The sequence below is a fragment of the Ipomoea nil genome, unplaced genomic scaffold (genome assembly GCF_001879475.1).
Source record: "Ipomoea nil cultivar Tokyo-kokei standard unplaced genomic scaffold, Asagao_1.1 scaffold3056, whole genome shotgun sequence".
In the NCBI taxonomy this organism is placed as follows: Eukaryota; Viridiplantae; Streptophyta; class Magnoliopsida; order Solanales; family Convolvulaceae; genus Ipomoea; species Ipomoea nil.
Window position 1 is genome coordinate 260,872 of NW_017619484.1, and position 15,641 is coordinate 276,512.

At 37.3% G+C, this 15,641-nt stretch overlaps 1 protein-coding gene across 1 annotated transcript; it reads left to right on the top strand.

Annotated features, from left to right (window-relative positions):
• The first annotated feature begins 276 nt into the window (after positions 1-276).
• LOC109164035 (disease resistance protein TAO1-like) lies at positions 277-13,963 on the top strand. The gene is made up of 5 exons (XM_019312787.1): positions 277-795; positions 2,243-3,365; positions 10,548-10,823; positions 10,928-12,151; positions 13,403-13,963. Exons 1-5 carry the CDS (start codon positions 314-316, stop codon positions 13,961-13,963), a joined length of 3,666 nt encoding a protein of 1,221 aa, XP_019168332.1. The 5' UTR covers positions 277-313.
• The last annotated feature ends 1,678 nt before the right edge of the window (positions 13,964-15,641 follow it).

Sequence of the window (15,641 nt, forward strand, 5' to 3'; positions counted from 1 at the left end):
CACAAAAATAAATTTAATTTATTTTAATTTAATTTATTATAGTGACATATTGAAATTGAGGTATCTTAAGATCTCGGTTGAAAATAATGTTTAATTAAATTATTAACTTATACGAAATATATTTTGAATTTGATAATAATCATTAAATCTAAAGCCTGTAATATAAAGTACGAAATTTTCTTTGGGTTTTAACAATCATTGGGAGATATTTTCCTATCTTGCCTTTGAAATGTCATCGCTGCTTACCTGCTACACGCGTTTTCAAAGCTCTTTAACATAAATCTTTAGTTAATAGTGTACTCAGATTTCAAGTATGGCATCATCATCTTCTTCATCATATGCTCGCATTACCTATGATGTTTTCTTGAGTTTTAGTGGTGAGACGCGAGGATCCTTTTCTGATCATCTCTATGCAGATTTGAATCGGGCTGGAGTTAACACCTTTCGGGATAATGAATCAATCCGGAGAGGCGGGGATATTTCTGTTGAGCTATCTAGGGCCATAGAGGAGTCGAGGATATCCATCATCGTATTCTCCAAAGGCTATACTGGATCCAGATGGTGCCTAGATGAGCTTGTAAAGATCATAGAATGTAAACAGGAGTTGAATCAGATTGTTTTTCCCATATTCTACGATGTCGATCCTTCCGAGGTTCGCAAACAAACAAACACTTTTGGTGATGCATTGACTCTGCACGAACAACGATTTGGGAATCAAAAAATTAATAAGTGGAAAGATGCACTCACATCAGCTGCTAATTTGTCAGGGTGGGATTTGCAAACCATGTCAAATGGGTAATCCTAACTCTTTAGATTTCCTTTTATTTTTGGATATTTGTCACAATCTGGCATACTTTTTCATATAGTAAATTCGTATTTATGGTAATTTTTGAAGAAAAATTTAAAAATAATTGAAGGAGAAGAATCTGCATCTTCTAACAGTGCTTTTTAATTAATTTTTATACGGTATTAATTACTTTTGGTTATACATAAATATTATGGGGTAAATATTTTGAACTTATAGTTATTGACGAATTATATTTCTTGGTTAATTCATACAAAATATTTACAAATCTCCTAGTAAATTTTGTTTGCAAAATATAATTTATTACTAGGTTCTTAATTAACATAGTTCTGTATTTGAAAATCGAGTTTTTTGTTGAATTTTATTTTGTACCCATGGATATAATCTGTATTGATAGTTCAATATTTTAAAGATGGAAAAGTCTTTCACACTTTTAGCCTATAGTATGCATGCATTATACTCACCTATTGAATCACAACAACCCTTTACGGGGCGTTTGGTTGGAGGGATGAAATTACGTGGGAAAGAAATTGCAATTTCAGGGGAGACGAATTACTGGGAATAAAGTCAAAATTTAAATTCTAGTGTTTGATTTACATGAATATAATTACTGGGATTTCAATTCCAATGTTGGGTATACATGAGAATTGAAAGAGAATAAGTAGTATAAGTCCAAAATATCTATTGTTGTTGTGGGCATCAATTTTAAGTTAAAAAGAGTGAGGGGTAATTTTGTATAATATATGATTATCTTTTTTTCTTCCTAAAATCCATGGAATTAAAATCCCAGGGGGGACATAGGATTTTAATTCCATGAAACTGAAGGAATTACAATTTCATGGAATTGCAATTCCTTCCAACCAAACTAAGGAATTTAATGACCTTTGGAATTATATGGGAATTAAGTGAGAATGGAATTTAAATTTCCTCCAACCAAACACCATGTAAAAGGTGAGGATATTAATTAAAATTGTCAAACTAATTAAGGAAGTGTAATCATTGTTCAATATATAGCATACAAACATAAACGTGTTATCCTTTTATTAGCTCAACCTTATAGAATATTTTTTATTTTGTTTTTTGTTTTTTTTTTTTTTGTTTTTTTGTTTTAGAACGCTCAACCTTATAATTGAAATTTAAAACATCAATCAATTTGGTATTAGAATTAACCCATGTAAAAGGTTACGGTTCAAATCTCCATATTATCGGATAAAAAAACTATGGTCCACTTGTTGCTAGTTCAACTATCAGACCAGTTTAGCATTTTGGTTGAATCGGAACACATTTTTCAATTATCACTATGTTTTAATATCTGCTATCGTGTTTTCAATTTGGTTTCTTAATTTTGTTTTTTTGCCTTCCTCTTTTTTTTTTTCTTTTTCTAAAATCAATATATAGACAAAGATTATTTATGCAATAAATTTAAAATCTGATTAGGTATGAGTCAAAGTCCATTGAGGTGATTACTGAAGAAGTGCTACGAGTGCTGGATTTTATGCCCATGAATGTTGCAAAGCATCCCGTTGGAATTGAATCTCATGTTAGAGATGTACTTCATTTATTACAAATCCAAACAACTGATGTTCGAATGATTGGAATATTTGGCATGGGTGGTGTTGGGAAATCAACCCTTGCTAAAGCCATATATAATCGCTTGATCCTGAGTTTTCAAGGGTTTGAAGGTAGCTGCTATGTTGCAAACATTAGACAAGAAGTTTCTAATAAGGGACACAATGGTCTAGTTGGTTTACAAGAGAAATTTCTTCACAAAACACTTAAGAGAAAGAATTTTGACATTGATAATGTTGATGAAGGAATAAGTTTGATCAAAGCAAGGCTGCAATCCAAAAGGGTTCTTATTGTTCTTGATGATGTAGACCACATAAGTCAATTAGAATCATTAGCTGGTCAGCGAAATTGGTTTGGTTTAGGTAGTACAATTATAATAACAACTAGAGATGTTCACTTGTTGAGTAAGCTTGGAACACAAGAGAAGTACAGGGTTAAAACATTAAGCATTGATGACTCTTTGCAACTATTAAGTTGGCATGCTTTTGGTGTTCCTCTAGCATTAGAAGAGTATATTGAACTATCCAAAATTATAGCAAGTTATACTGGGGGACTTCCATTAGCACTTACAATTGTAGGTTCTCATTTGTGTGGAAAATCTGTGCAAGAGTGGATTGAAGATGTTGAGAAATTAAGACGCAATCCTCATGACGATATTCAAAAAATTCTTAAAATAAGCTATGATGCACTTGATGATGATACTAAGAATATCTTTCTTGATATTGCTTGTTTTTTTGTTGGGCATGGGAAAAAGGGCACTGCTATGATATTGGAAGCTTGTGGTTTTTATGCTGAAAGTGGAATTAGAAGCTTGATAGAAAGATGCTTGTTAACAATAGATGGAGGTAGAGAATTTGGACGTCTTGAGATGCATGATTTGGTACAAAATATGGGAAGAGAAATTGTTCGAAAGGAATTCCCTAGAAATCCTAGCAAACGAAGTAGATTGGTGGATCCAAAGGATGTCTTTGATGTTCTTCAAGGCAACAAGGTAAAACATTTCAATTCCTTTCTACTTGAGTTATTAATCTTATTCATTTGCTTATAATACTTAGTTTTATTAAAAATATAAAAGATTTAGAGTATCTAACAAAGTTAATTCAGCAATGGTCCTCTGACTATTGCGATTTTCCAAAATTGGTCATCGTCTTTTAATATGGACAAAGTAAACCCTTGACTATCATATTTGTTCTAGCATTGGTCCTTTCGTTAGAGATCAGTTAGTAAGGCGTTAGTGTAGGGACTAAAATGGTCTTTTCCTTAACTATTGCTTTCTTCTTCCTCCCATTATCCGACCAGCAGCTGTCATGTTCCTTAATCTAAAAAAGGGGGAAATTCAAGCTGAGGTTGAGATGGGAGTGAAAAAGGGGCAGAAAACTTTAGTACCTGAGATGGGGAAATGAAATGGATAGTCGGGGACCTAAGCGACGTCGTATGAAGGAAAAGGAATAAAGTCTCAGCCACTTAATAAAACGGCGCCGTTTGATTATAAGCTGTTAAAGCCGTTGGAAGGAGTTATTGAAACGACGCCGTTGGCTCTCAAAGCGGTTGATAGCAGTTGAGGGAGTTGTCAAACGACACCGTTCCACAGGTGTGAGCCAGCAAGGACAACCAGCGAAAAGATTGGAGTTTGTTAGAAGCTTTTTGGTTTTTTCTTAGCCTAGATTTCTATATAATGTTGTCGGATAGAATTAGGGTTTTTATGCTATGTGTGGACAATTCTGAATTCTTCTCCTAAATCCCTAATTCCTCTATTTTCTCAATCCCTAATTTCTTCTTCTTCTTTACCCTCTTCCCTGTTTGTTCTTGTTGAGTTGTTTGGGTTGTGACATTTGGTATCAGAGCTCACCATGGTCACCACTTCCACCACCACCATGGACGAGAGACTGGGCAGACTGGAGACCTTGGTCATGGAGCAAGGCAGTGGCCTAACTGAAACTAGGCAAGCCTTGGATGATAACATTCAGGATTTGAGAGCTAATGTGCAAAGGCTAGATGCTAATATGCAGAGTTGGAAAGATGAGATTATGGAGTTATTAAGACTCAATAGACCTCCCCCACCCCCTATGGAACCTTCCTCAGTCCAAGGGCAAGCTCAACCTCAGCAGTTTAGTCCAGGAGAGGGCAGTACTGGTCCAGGAAGAAGGCCAGGAAAGGAACCTACTTCTGAGAATCCTGAGGAAGTGCAAGAAGTCTCAGATGGAGATGAGGGCTTGGATGAGAATCAGTTCGAGCCAGACAGGAATCCCATGAGAACTGGCAGACCATGGATGGCTAGGAGGGTGCATTTCGATGCTGGGGCAGGTCACCACAACCAAGGAGGGGAAAACTTCATCAGGTATAAACAAGAGTTTCCTCCCTTTGATTATGACAACCCTAGGCTTTGGGTGATAAGATGTGAGAGGTTCTTTATGCTAGCAAGAATTCCTAGGGATGAGGTTATGCATGTTTTATGTGTGAATTTAACTGGCAAGGTTGCTATATGGTATGAAACCTATTTGAATGGACTAAGGGCTGGGTTCCAATGGACTGAGTTTGCCAGATCTGTTTGCAAAAGGTTCTGTGATAGCCATGTGGATGTAATGGAAGAATTTTCCAATTTTAAACAATGGGGTAATGCAGTAGACTATTCTGATAAGTATGAAGAATACAAAGGGTTATTATTGCAGAGTTATCCTACACTATCTGATCAGTATTTCTTAGATAGTTATGTGGTGAGACTTAAACAACAACTCAGATACTTTGTGAGAACCTCTAGACCTGCCAACTTGGAGGAAGCTATGTGGTTAGCAAGGCAATTTGAAAAGGGGTTGAAGGGCACTGACCCACAGAAAGCCACTACCTACCACAGCCAAAAGACCAATTCCAATTTTTTCCCAAGCCCCAGAACTCAACCCACCAACACCAGAACCTTTACCCCACCAAACAGACCCCAATCCACCCAAAATAGCCAAAATTCCCAGAATTCCACTAAGACCACAGCCTCAAATAACCCCCAACCCTATACCAGAACCCCTGAAGTGAGTAGATTCAGAGATCAGCTAAGAGAGCAGAATAGGTGCTTCAAGTGCTTTGAGTCTTGGAGCCCAGGGCACAGGTGTAAGGGTCCTACCTTCAATATCATTGAGGGAACTGACTTTCAAGAGCAAGAAGAGGAAGCCAGTCAGGATCATGAGGTGATCAATGAACCAGTTGAATCCACAGAAGAGGGAGAAGTGGAAGTCACATTAAATGCAGTGATAGGGGGTGAAGGCTTAAATACCATTAAGCTTATAGGCCATATGGGAAGGCAGGTAGTGACAATCCTAGTGGACAGTGGCAGTACACATAGTTTTGTGGACCCTAGGTTGCTTGATCAAGTGAGAATTACTCCTGAAAGGGCTGAGAACTTGGTAGTTACAGTGGCTAATGGATCTAAGATGGTTTGTGATGCAGTATGTACAGGATTGAAATGGCAGATACAAGATGAATGTTTTGAGAGAAATTTAAGGGTATTAAGATTAGGAGGTTGTGATATAGTCCTGGGAATGGACTGGATTGATTCATTTGCCCCAATCCAGTTGCACACCAGGCCCCCTGGAATATCTTTTTATAGAGATGGGAAGAAAGTGTTTCTGAAGGGCCTTACTAAGGGAATCCAACTGCAACAAGCTTCTAAGAAGGAAGTGAGGAAATGGAAGAAGGGGGGTGTGCAAGGGTACCTTCTGCAAGGTACTAATTATGGCCTTGATACTTCCTCTGATACAGAATCCAAACACCATGAATTGACTGCTATCTTAAGTGAGTTTCAGGACCTGTTTATGGAGCCAAAGACCCTTCCTCCTTCCAGGATTTTTGATCATGACATACCTTTAATCCCTGGGGCCAAGCCAGTCAACTTAAAACCCTATAGATATTCCTTCCAACAGAAGAATGCTATTGAAAAGATGGTGGATGAGATGTTGATTGCAGGCATTATAATACCAAGTAGTTCACCCTTTGCATCACCAGTGTTGTTAGTCTCTAAAAAAGATAATACATGGAGATTTTGTGTTGATTATAGGGCTTTGAATGGTATAACTGTAAAGAACAAATTTCCCATACCCCTCATAGAGGATCTGTTCTCTGAGTTGGCTAATGCAAGGGTGTTTACCAAGCTGGATCTCAGAGCTGGTTACCATCAGGTAAGAATGAAACAAGGAGAGGAATATAAAACTGCTTTCAGAACTCATCTAGGATTGTATGAATTCAAGGTAATGCCATTTGGGCTTACAAATGCACCTGCTACATTCCAAGCATTGATGAACCACATATTTAAACCCTTAATCAGGAAAACTGTCCTAGTATTTTTTTATGATATCCTTATCTACAGCCCTTCTTTGGATAGCCATTGGGATTATCTGAGGGAGGTGTTAAGGATTATGAGGGAGAACCAGTTACTAGCCAAGCTAAGTAAATGTTCTTTTGCAAAAGGAGAAGTGGAGTATCTTGGTCATATCATTTCTGAAAAAGGGTTGCAAACTGATCCAGAAAAGTTGTCTGCTGTGAGATCTTGGCCTAAACCTTCTAATATCAAGGAATTGAGGGGCTTTCTAGGCCTTACAGGGTACTATAGAAGATTCATCAAAGCTTATGGGACTATTAGCAAGCCATTAACAGACATGTTGAAAAAGAATGCATTTAAGTGGAGTATGGAATCAGAAAATGCCTTTGAATTGCTGAAACAAGCCCTGTGTTCCTCCCCAGTGTTGGCATTGCCTGATTTTAACAAGGGGTTTGTGGTTGAGGCTGATGCTTGTTACAAAGGTATGGGTGCAGTCTTAATGCAAGAAGGCAGACCCATAGCCTATTTCAGTAAGGGTTTTGGCCCAAAACACTTGGGGTTGTCTATCTATGAGAAAGAATATTTGTCAATTATCAATGCCATTGACAAATGGAGGTCTTACTTGTGGGGAAATCACTTCATCATAAGGACTGATCATCAAAGCTTAAAATTTTTGCTTGAACAGAAAATCACCACAGCTATGCAACAGAAGGGTCTCACCAAGCTGCTAGGATTAAGCTATGAGATCCAGTACAAGAAGGGAAGAGAAAATTGTGTGGCAGATGCTCTATCAAGGAAAGAAGGGGATGGACAGGCTGAATTGAAAGCTATTTCCATGATCAGACCAGTGTGGATTGATGAAGTCCTTAAGAGCTATGAAGGAGATGAGTTTGCTGCCACCATGTTAACTGAGCAAATGATATCCCCAGATCCACAAATAGTCTTTATAGTAAGTGAGGGATTAATAAGGCATAAAGGGAGGATCTACATTGGAAATACTGGAGAATTGAGAGGGAAATTGTTGGACCAAATGCATAATTCCCCAAGTGGTGGACACTCTGGACAGCAAGTCACATACCATAGGCTTAAGCAACTATTCTATTGGAAGGGAATGAAGAGGGAGGTTATTCAATTGGTTAAGGGTTGTGAAGTTTGCCAGAAATGTAAAGAGGAGAATGTAGCTTACCCTGGTTTACTTCAACCTCTACAAGTTCCTGAACAAGCATGGTAAGGAATATCAATGGATTTCATTGAGGGGCTGCCCAAATCCAAAGGTAAGGATGTTATCATGGTAATAGTGTACAGGTTCACTAAGTATAGCCATTTCTTGGCTCTGTCCCATCCTTATACAGCAGAAGGAGTGGCTGATCTGTTCATGGAGAATATATACAAGCCACATGGACTCCCTAGGGACATTGTTAGTGATAGGGACAAAGTTTTTGTGAGCAGGTTTTGGAAGGAAGTCTTCAAATACTTACAAGTTAAACTAAGCATGTCCTCATCCTATCACCCTCAATCAGATGGGCAAACAGAAAGAGTCAACAGGTGTGTTGAGACCTATCTGAGGTGTATGGTCTTTCACAGACCCCAAGCTTGGATGAAGTGGTTGCATTTGGCAGAATTTTGGTACCTCACTGCAGTGTTCCCCATTTAAGGCACTCTATGGGTATGACCCCCCTTCTCTAACCTTTAATGTCATTACCAGTGATGAAAGCCAAGATTGGTTTAAGGAAAGGGCTACTATGATAGCATTACTCAGGGAAAATCTCTTGAAAGCACAAGCTAGGATGAAAGAGCAGGCTGACAAACACAGAAGTGAGAGACAATTCCAGGTTGGAGATTGGGCATACTTAAAAATCCAGCCGTATAAGCAGACCTCTGTTGCTGTCAGAAGTAATATCAAGCTAACTGCTAGGTTTTATGGCCCATATGAAGTGATTGAAAGGGTTGGACCAGTGGCTTACAGGCTTAAACTTCCAGGAGAGACATCTATACATCCAGTATTCCATGTTTCCTTATTGAAGAAAAAGGTGGGATCAAGGGTCGTGTCGAGTTGCCTATTACTGATACTGAGGGAATGATCATGACTCACCCCATAACTGCCTTGGGAAAAAGGATGGTGAAAAGGAACAATGCTGCTGAAGTTGAAATTCTGGTGCAATGGGCAAACTTACCCAAAGAAGCAGCCACCTGGGAAAGCTACCATCACATCACTAAGCAATTTCCCAGTTTTGATCCTTGGGGACAAGGATCAGGTGAAGAGGAGGGCAATGTCATGTTCCTTAATCTAAAAAAGGGGGAAATTCAAGCTGAGGTTGAGATGGGAGTGAAAAAGGGGCAGAAAACTTTAGTACCTGAGATGGGGAAATGAAATGGATAGTCGGGGACCTAAGCGACGTCGTATGAAGGAAAAGGAATAAAGTCTCAGCCACTTAATAAAACGGCGCCGTTTGATTATAAGCTGTTAAAGCCGTTGGAAGGAGTTATTGAAACGACGCCGTTGGCTCTCAAAGCGGTTGATAGCAGTTGAGGGAGTTGTCAAACGACACCGTTCCACAGGTGTGAGCCAGCAAGGACAACCAGCGAAAAGATTGGAGTTTGTTAGAAGCTTTTTGGTTTTTTCTTAGCCTAGATTTCTATATAATGTTGTCGGATAGAATTAGGGTTTTTATGCTATGTGTGGACAATTCTGAATTCTTCTCCTAAATCCCTAATTCCTCTATTTTCTCAATCCCTAATTTCTTCTTCTTCTTTACCCTCTTCCCTGTTTGTTCTTGTTGAGTTGTTTGGGTTGTGACAGCAGCCCTACGTCTTCTTCTCCTTCGTTGTTCCCCTCATAAACCAAACAGCCTTCCGTCCAGAACGTCTCTGGCCATTAGTCGATGGCAGTAGGAGCAACACCTCCGGCGGTCTCTCTCTTTCTCTCTCTCTCTCTCTCTCATCCTTTGGCATTAAAAAATACTATACCTTGCCAAAAGGTGCCACTAATCTGTGTAGAGCTGCTACCTTGTCTCCAAATTTTCTTTCCTCACCTGCTTATTAATCATTTAATTTACACCCCCCCCCCCCCACACTCACACACACACATATATGAGTAATATTATTCTATGCAAAATATATGTTGCATTTTGGAGGTTTGGTTTTCTTTAATGTTGGAATATGTGAATGATGAAGATTTCCTTGATCACCGGACATGAAGATCGTTGTGATCCGGTTCGCGTCTTCTTAGGTTGTTGCCGAGAAACTGGCTACACCTAATGATGCCACCACCGTCTATGTAGGCGGCAGAGATTGAAGAAGCCAGTGAAGATTGCCGCGGCGGAGAATTATTAGAAGAATTATTCGTACTTCCAAACCTAGCCGTAGGAATTTGCCAGTTGCCCCCGATGCTCCAAGAAAAACATTGTGGTTTAGGTCAAACGAGTTATGTTGCTCGCGTTTGACGGCATAGTCCGAGTTGACCGCCGGGATGATATTGCAGTACTGCGATGATGAAGACATGCTTATTCCAGTCTGCTCGGAGTAGTTTTCATGTTGATGATAATACTGCTGCTGTATTGCATTCGCCACCGTCGACGACTACAACAAGGCCTCAGGAAACATTAATCCATCCACTAACGCCTGCTGGTCGGACAAGGGAGGAAGAAGCGAGCAATAACTAAGGAAAAGACAATTTTAGCCCCTACACTAACGCATAACTAACTAATCTCTAACGGAAGGACCTGGAACAAATCTTATAGTCAAGGGTCTATTTTGTCCAAATTAAAAGACGAGGACCAATTTTGGAAAATCTCAATAGTCAGAGGACCATTGCTGGAATTAACTCTATCTAACATATTGCTATATAATTTATTATTATTTTTTGTTTAGGGCACAGAAGCAATTGAAGGGATGATTGTAAATTCTAACCTGTTAAAGAATGTGGTTTTGAGTACGGAAGTATTCACAAGGATGGTAAATTTACGAATACTCATATTAGATGGTGTGCTTCTTAGAGGATCTTTTAAATATTTGTCGAATGAGCTTAGGGTTCTTAAGTTGACTAATTGCCATTTGAGTCACATACAATCGGATTTTCATTGTATGAAACTTGTTGAGTTAGACTTTAGCAGTAGCAACATCGAAAGATTTCAGCCCAACATGCAGGTTAGTATGTCTAATGCTTCTTTTAGTTAACATTGTGTATTTCCTAAAAACTTTGACTATAAAAAATAGAAATGCATTAAAGCCTCTCTATTTTATTTTAACAGCATTTTGTATGCTTGAGGATCTTAAAGTTCGATGGTTGTACACAACTTAAGAGTACACCAAACTTTAATGGGGCACAAAGTCTTCAGACAATATCCTTCAGTGCTTGTTCAAATTTGGCGAATGTGCATCCATCGATTGGAAGTTTGGAGAGGCTTGTTAAGTTAGATTTTTGGAAGTGCAAGAAATTAAAGGTGCTTCCAAGTAGCATTTGCAAGTTAAAATCACTTAAGTCCTTAGAATTATATGGTTGCAAGAATCTGAGGGAGCTTCCAATTGAAATTGGAAAATTAGAGCAACTAAGAAGATTAGATATTGTAGAAACTGGTATCTCATATTTACCCTTTTCTTTGGGATGTTTGAGAAATCTAGAGTCCCTGGACCTGGGAGAGCCTGTAGGCTCGGTAGCTGTTGATTTTTTCCCATCTTCAACTGTGAATTTATGCTCATTGGAAAGTCTAAGTGTGAGTTTCAACAAATTGCAGCAAGTAAATCTTTCAGTTGCTATTGGGAATTTGACCTCATTGACATTTTTAAAGTTATCCGGAATTTGCTATCTTGAAAGCGTATCATTGGACCTTTCTCATCTCTCCAATTTGAGAATCCTCTTCCTCAAGGATTTGCAAAATCTTAGAGAACTTTTTAAACTTCCACCTAGTTTGGAGAGTCTCGATGCATATAATTGTGTGTCATTAGAAAAAATAGCAGATCTATCCAACTTAGAAAGACTTGAAAGTTTGGATATTAAGGATTGCAAAAGTTTGGTTGAGCTTTCAGGCGTACAGGGTCTTGAATCCTTACAAACACTTAAGATTGGACAGCGAAAAGCTTTGACTATCCCTTATCACTATTTGCATGAATCCTTACAAATTGCCCTTGGAAGTTTGACTTTATTGGGATTTTTAGATTTATCGGGTTGTTGGTATCATCTTCAAAACTTACCCTTCAGCCTTTCTCACCTTTCTAATTTGAAATTTCTCATATTGAATGATTGGCAAAATCTAAGAGCACTACTACAACTTCCTCTTAGTTTGGAGCATCTCTCTGCAAAAAACTGTGTGTCATTGAAAAAAATAGGAAACTTGAAAAGACTGAAAGGGTTGTATATTCCCAATTGCAAAAGTTTGGTTGAGCTTCCAAGATTGGAGAGTGTTGAATGCTTAGAATATGTTGAGATAAGAAATTGCAGCGCTTTGAGAATTCCTTCAATTGAAAATTGGTTTCAGGTTAGTTAAGTTATGTTCCCTCCCACATCTTTGTCTTATATATATATATATATATATATATATATATATATATATATATATATGTGTGTGTGTGTGTGTGTGTGTGTGTGTGTGTGTGTGTGTGTGTGTGTGTGTGTGTGTGAGATGAAAATGCTGTGAGATTTTAAAAAATACGGTGGTATTTTGGTAATTATAATCAACTTCACTATCCAAACTTGAACACTTAAATATGTAATCTTAGCTTTAACAATTAAATATGCAAACCTGGTAAATTTTATAAAGTCAACGAAAAAGCTAAATTTTAATCTAAAACATTCATGAACCCTGATAGACAGCTTAGATCAGTCCTCCCTTTTTAGAAGAGGATCTTGTTCTCATTTGATCTGCCAATATACATACATACATACATACAATTTGGTCTTTTTGTATCAACGCACGGTCACAATTAATAATGATTAAGAAAACGCACGGTGACAATTTGGTCTTTTTGTATCGAGATCAAATTTAATGTGCGTGCTTTAGATGCACTCACGGTTTGAATTTTAGAGTTTATGAATGATGTCATATATCATGTAACCACATCTCCATTAGGGGATTGGAGGAACATATATGGCAACGTTTTAAAAATTCAGAGGAACCATTTACAGCACTAAAAATTAAGGGGTCATATTAATAATTGACTTATAGGTGAGGGGTATATATATATGGGAAATGGATTGAAATGGTCAAAAAGCATGAATATACAACAATGGGCAATTTTTAAAACTTGGACAAAAGAATGAAAACCCCGTTTGGAACTTGAGTATCTAGTAAAAAACGCAAGTCCCATTTGACAGTCGCATTTGAGTTTCTCAAATTTTCGAAATTCTTGTTTTTCGCTTAAATACGACAAACGCAAGAAACGCAAGTGGGACATGCGTCTCTTGTTTGTGTAAATATGAATGAGAAACGCAAGTCGTACATGCGTTTCTTGTATTATACGTTTCTCCAAACAAAATGGTTCTCACTTGCGTTACTCAAGTCTCAAACAAGTTTTTTCTTCTCTTTTGTTCAAGTTTAAAAGTTGCCTATTATTGTCTGTTCTTCATGTTTTTTTACCATTTCAGTCAATTTTACAATATATATATATATATATATATATATATATATATATATATATATATATATATATATATATATATATATATATATATATATATATATATATAAATTATTAAAGATTTTGATATTTGATTGTATAATATAATGTAGGCACATTCAGAAGGTAATACTGTCCAGATTTCGCTTCGAGTCATCGGAGATTCTGTATATTGCAGTATTCCAAGACTTTTGAGGCATACACCCATTAATACCATTATTAACAGTGGTTTTGATGGTAATGAGTTTGATGGAGTTGGTGTTAGTGTGAGAAGCAAAACCACTGGTGCTTGGATCATAAAGGAACCCAAATATGTTAAGTTTAAATTGTCTGAAAAATGTGTAATAGAGGTGGGAACAAGGACTGGAGAAGTAATGGAGGTGTATGCACATTTCTTCCATCCTCTGCAGAAGAAGATGCTTTGTGTATTTGAAATACATAGAAACGAAGATGGAGAAGTGCGTGTCTTTCCATCCACAAGAGGCTTCGTAGAAACTGATGGAACAAGAGATCGATGTTTGGGTAGTCCCCAAAGTGAAATTAGATTAATGATTGAAGAAAGTGCTTCAACATGTAGTGTAGGTTTAGAAGAGCAGAATGATGGTTGGAGCAGAAGAAGAAGATGTTGCAGTATTATTAGGGAGTTTATCCTCAAGTGTTTTTGTTTGGGATGAAGATGAACATTAGTATTCAACAAATCAGGCATAGAAATTAAGAAGAAAAGAAGAAGAAGAAGAAGAAGAGAAGAAGATTAGGGAGAGTGGATGCAGATTTGATTTCCATCCTCTGATCTACACCTAGTTTGAGGATTCCATTCTGGGCTTCAATTATCACTACTGAAATTATTGAATTTCTGACCACCTGAAAGTGATCTTAAATCAAGTTGAAAGTAAAAAGTGGTCAGAAATAGCAACAAAGGTTTTTCCGGATACCAAAAGTGGTCGGAACAAGACTTTCGACTTTATTTAAGATCAGATCACTTTCAAGTGATCGAAAATTCCATAATTTCCAGTAGTGTATATTGAAAAGTAGTTCAAGGTTAGTTAGCTATGTTCAACTCATCTGATCTCTAATCTATCACTTTGACTCTGATAGATGATTTGGTGTGTTTATATTATATTATATATAGTAGTTTTGGTATTAATTGTTATATTGTATGTATTAATTCCATAATGTAGGCACAGCACGGACGTTCTGAAGATGATAGTTTCCAGATTTTGCTGCTTCAACTGGGCTTGCTTGGGGTCTGTTTACTTTACTGCAATTTTTCAATACCTTTGGGGCATGTATGTAATGGAACCTTAGCTCGTTACATTAACATCCATCATACCATTGTGTTATATTGTTCTAATAAAAACCCCTCCTCCCGTGAAAACTTGTGAACGTGTACATAAATGCACACAAGCTTTTATATAAATGTACAAAAACTCATATTCCACTGCACAATGCACACAATCTATCCTGAAAATAGTTGGTGTATATTTATGTAGATGATTGTGTACATTTTTGTTGGTTCACAGGTTCTCACTAGAAGAGGGTCTTTCATTTGGTCATTAACTAGCTATGATTACAGATGATATTATTTGCATTCATCCCATTAAAAAATCACCTGTAAATAAGGACATGATATTTAATCAAATAAATTCATTTAAAGATTCAGTATTATTTTACTATTTCTCTCCTTTCCTTTTTTTTAAGTCAATTAAAACTTGGATTCTTAAATAATCATAACCATTAAAATTTATTAGATTGATGGTCATGATTTGATCTCACAATCTCACCTAAATAGGTGATCTTAACCCTCCCATATATATGTATATAAAATAGATCAGATGTGGATGTTGTGCCGAGGTGAAACATGTGGTGAGATGAAAACCATTGATCTTGTCAAAATCAACGTCCAGGATTAACAAGGATTTTTAAAAAAAATGCGATGGCAATTTGGTCATTTTCCGCATTGGTCAAACTTAAGGTGTGTAGTTTTTGTACTTAAGGTGCATCGTGTTCCTTCTTAAAGTGCGTGGTTTCTGTGCTTAAGATGCATCAGTTATTCAGTTGAAAACTTAAGGTGCGTTTTTTGTTGAAACTTAAGGTGCGTCATTGTAAACCTTTAGGTGCGCCTTTTCATAGCTTAAGGTGCGCCCTTTTAATACTTAAGGTGTGTCATTTTAACATTTAAAGTGCGTCAGTTATAAACTTAAGGTGCATAAGTTCTAAGCTTAAGGTGCGCCATTTTTATACTTAAGGTGCGTGATTTTACTACTTAAGGTGCGCCATTTTATAAACTGAAGGTGCGCGATGTTAAGACTTAATGTGCGACATTTTAACACTTAAGGTGCGTTGTTCTAACAC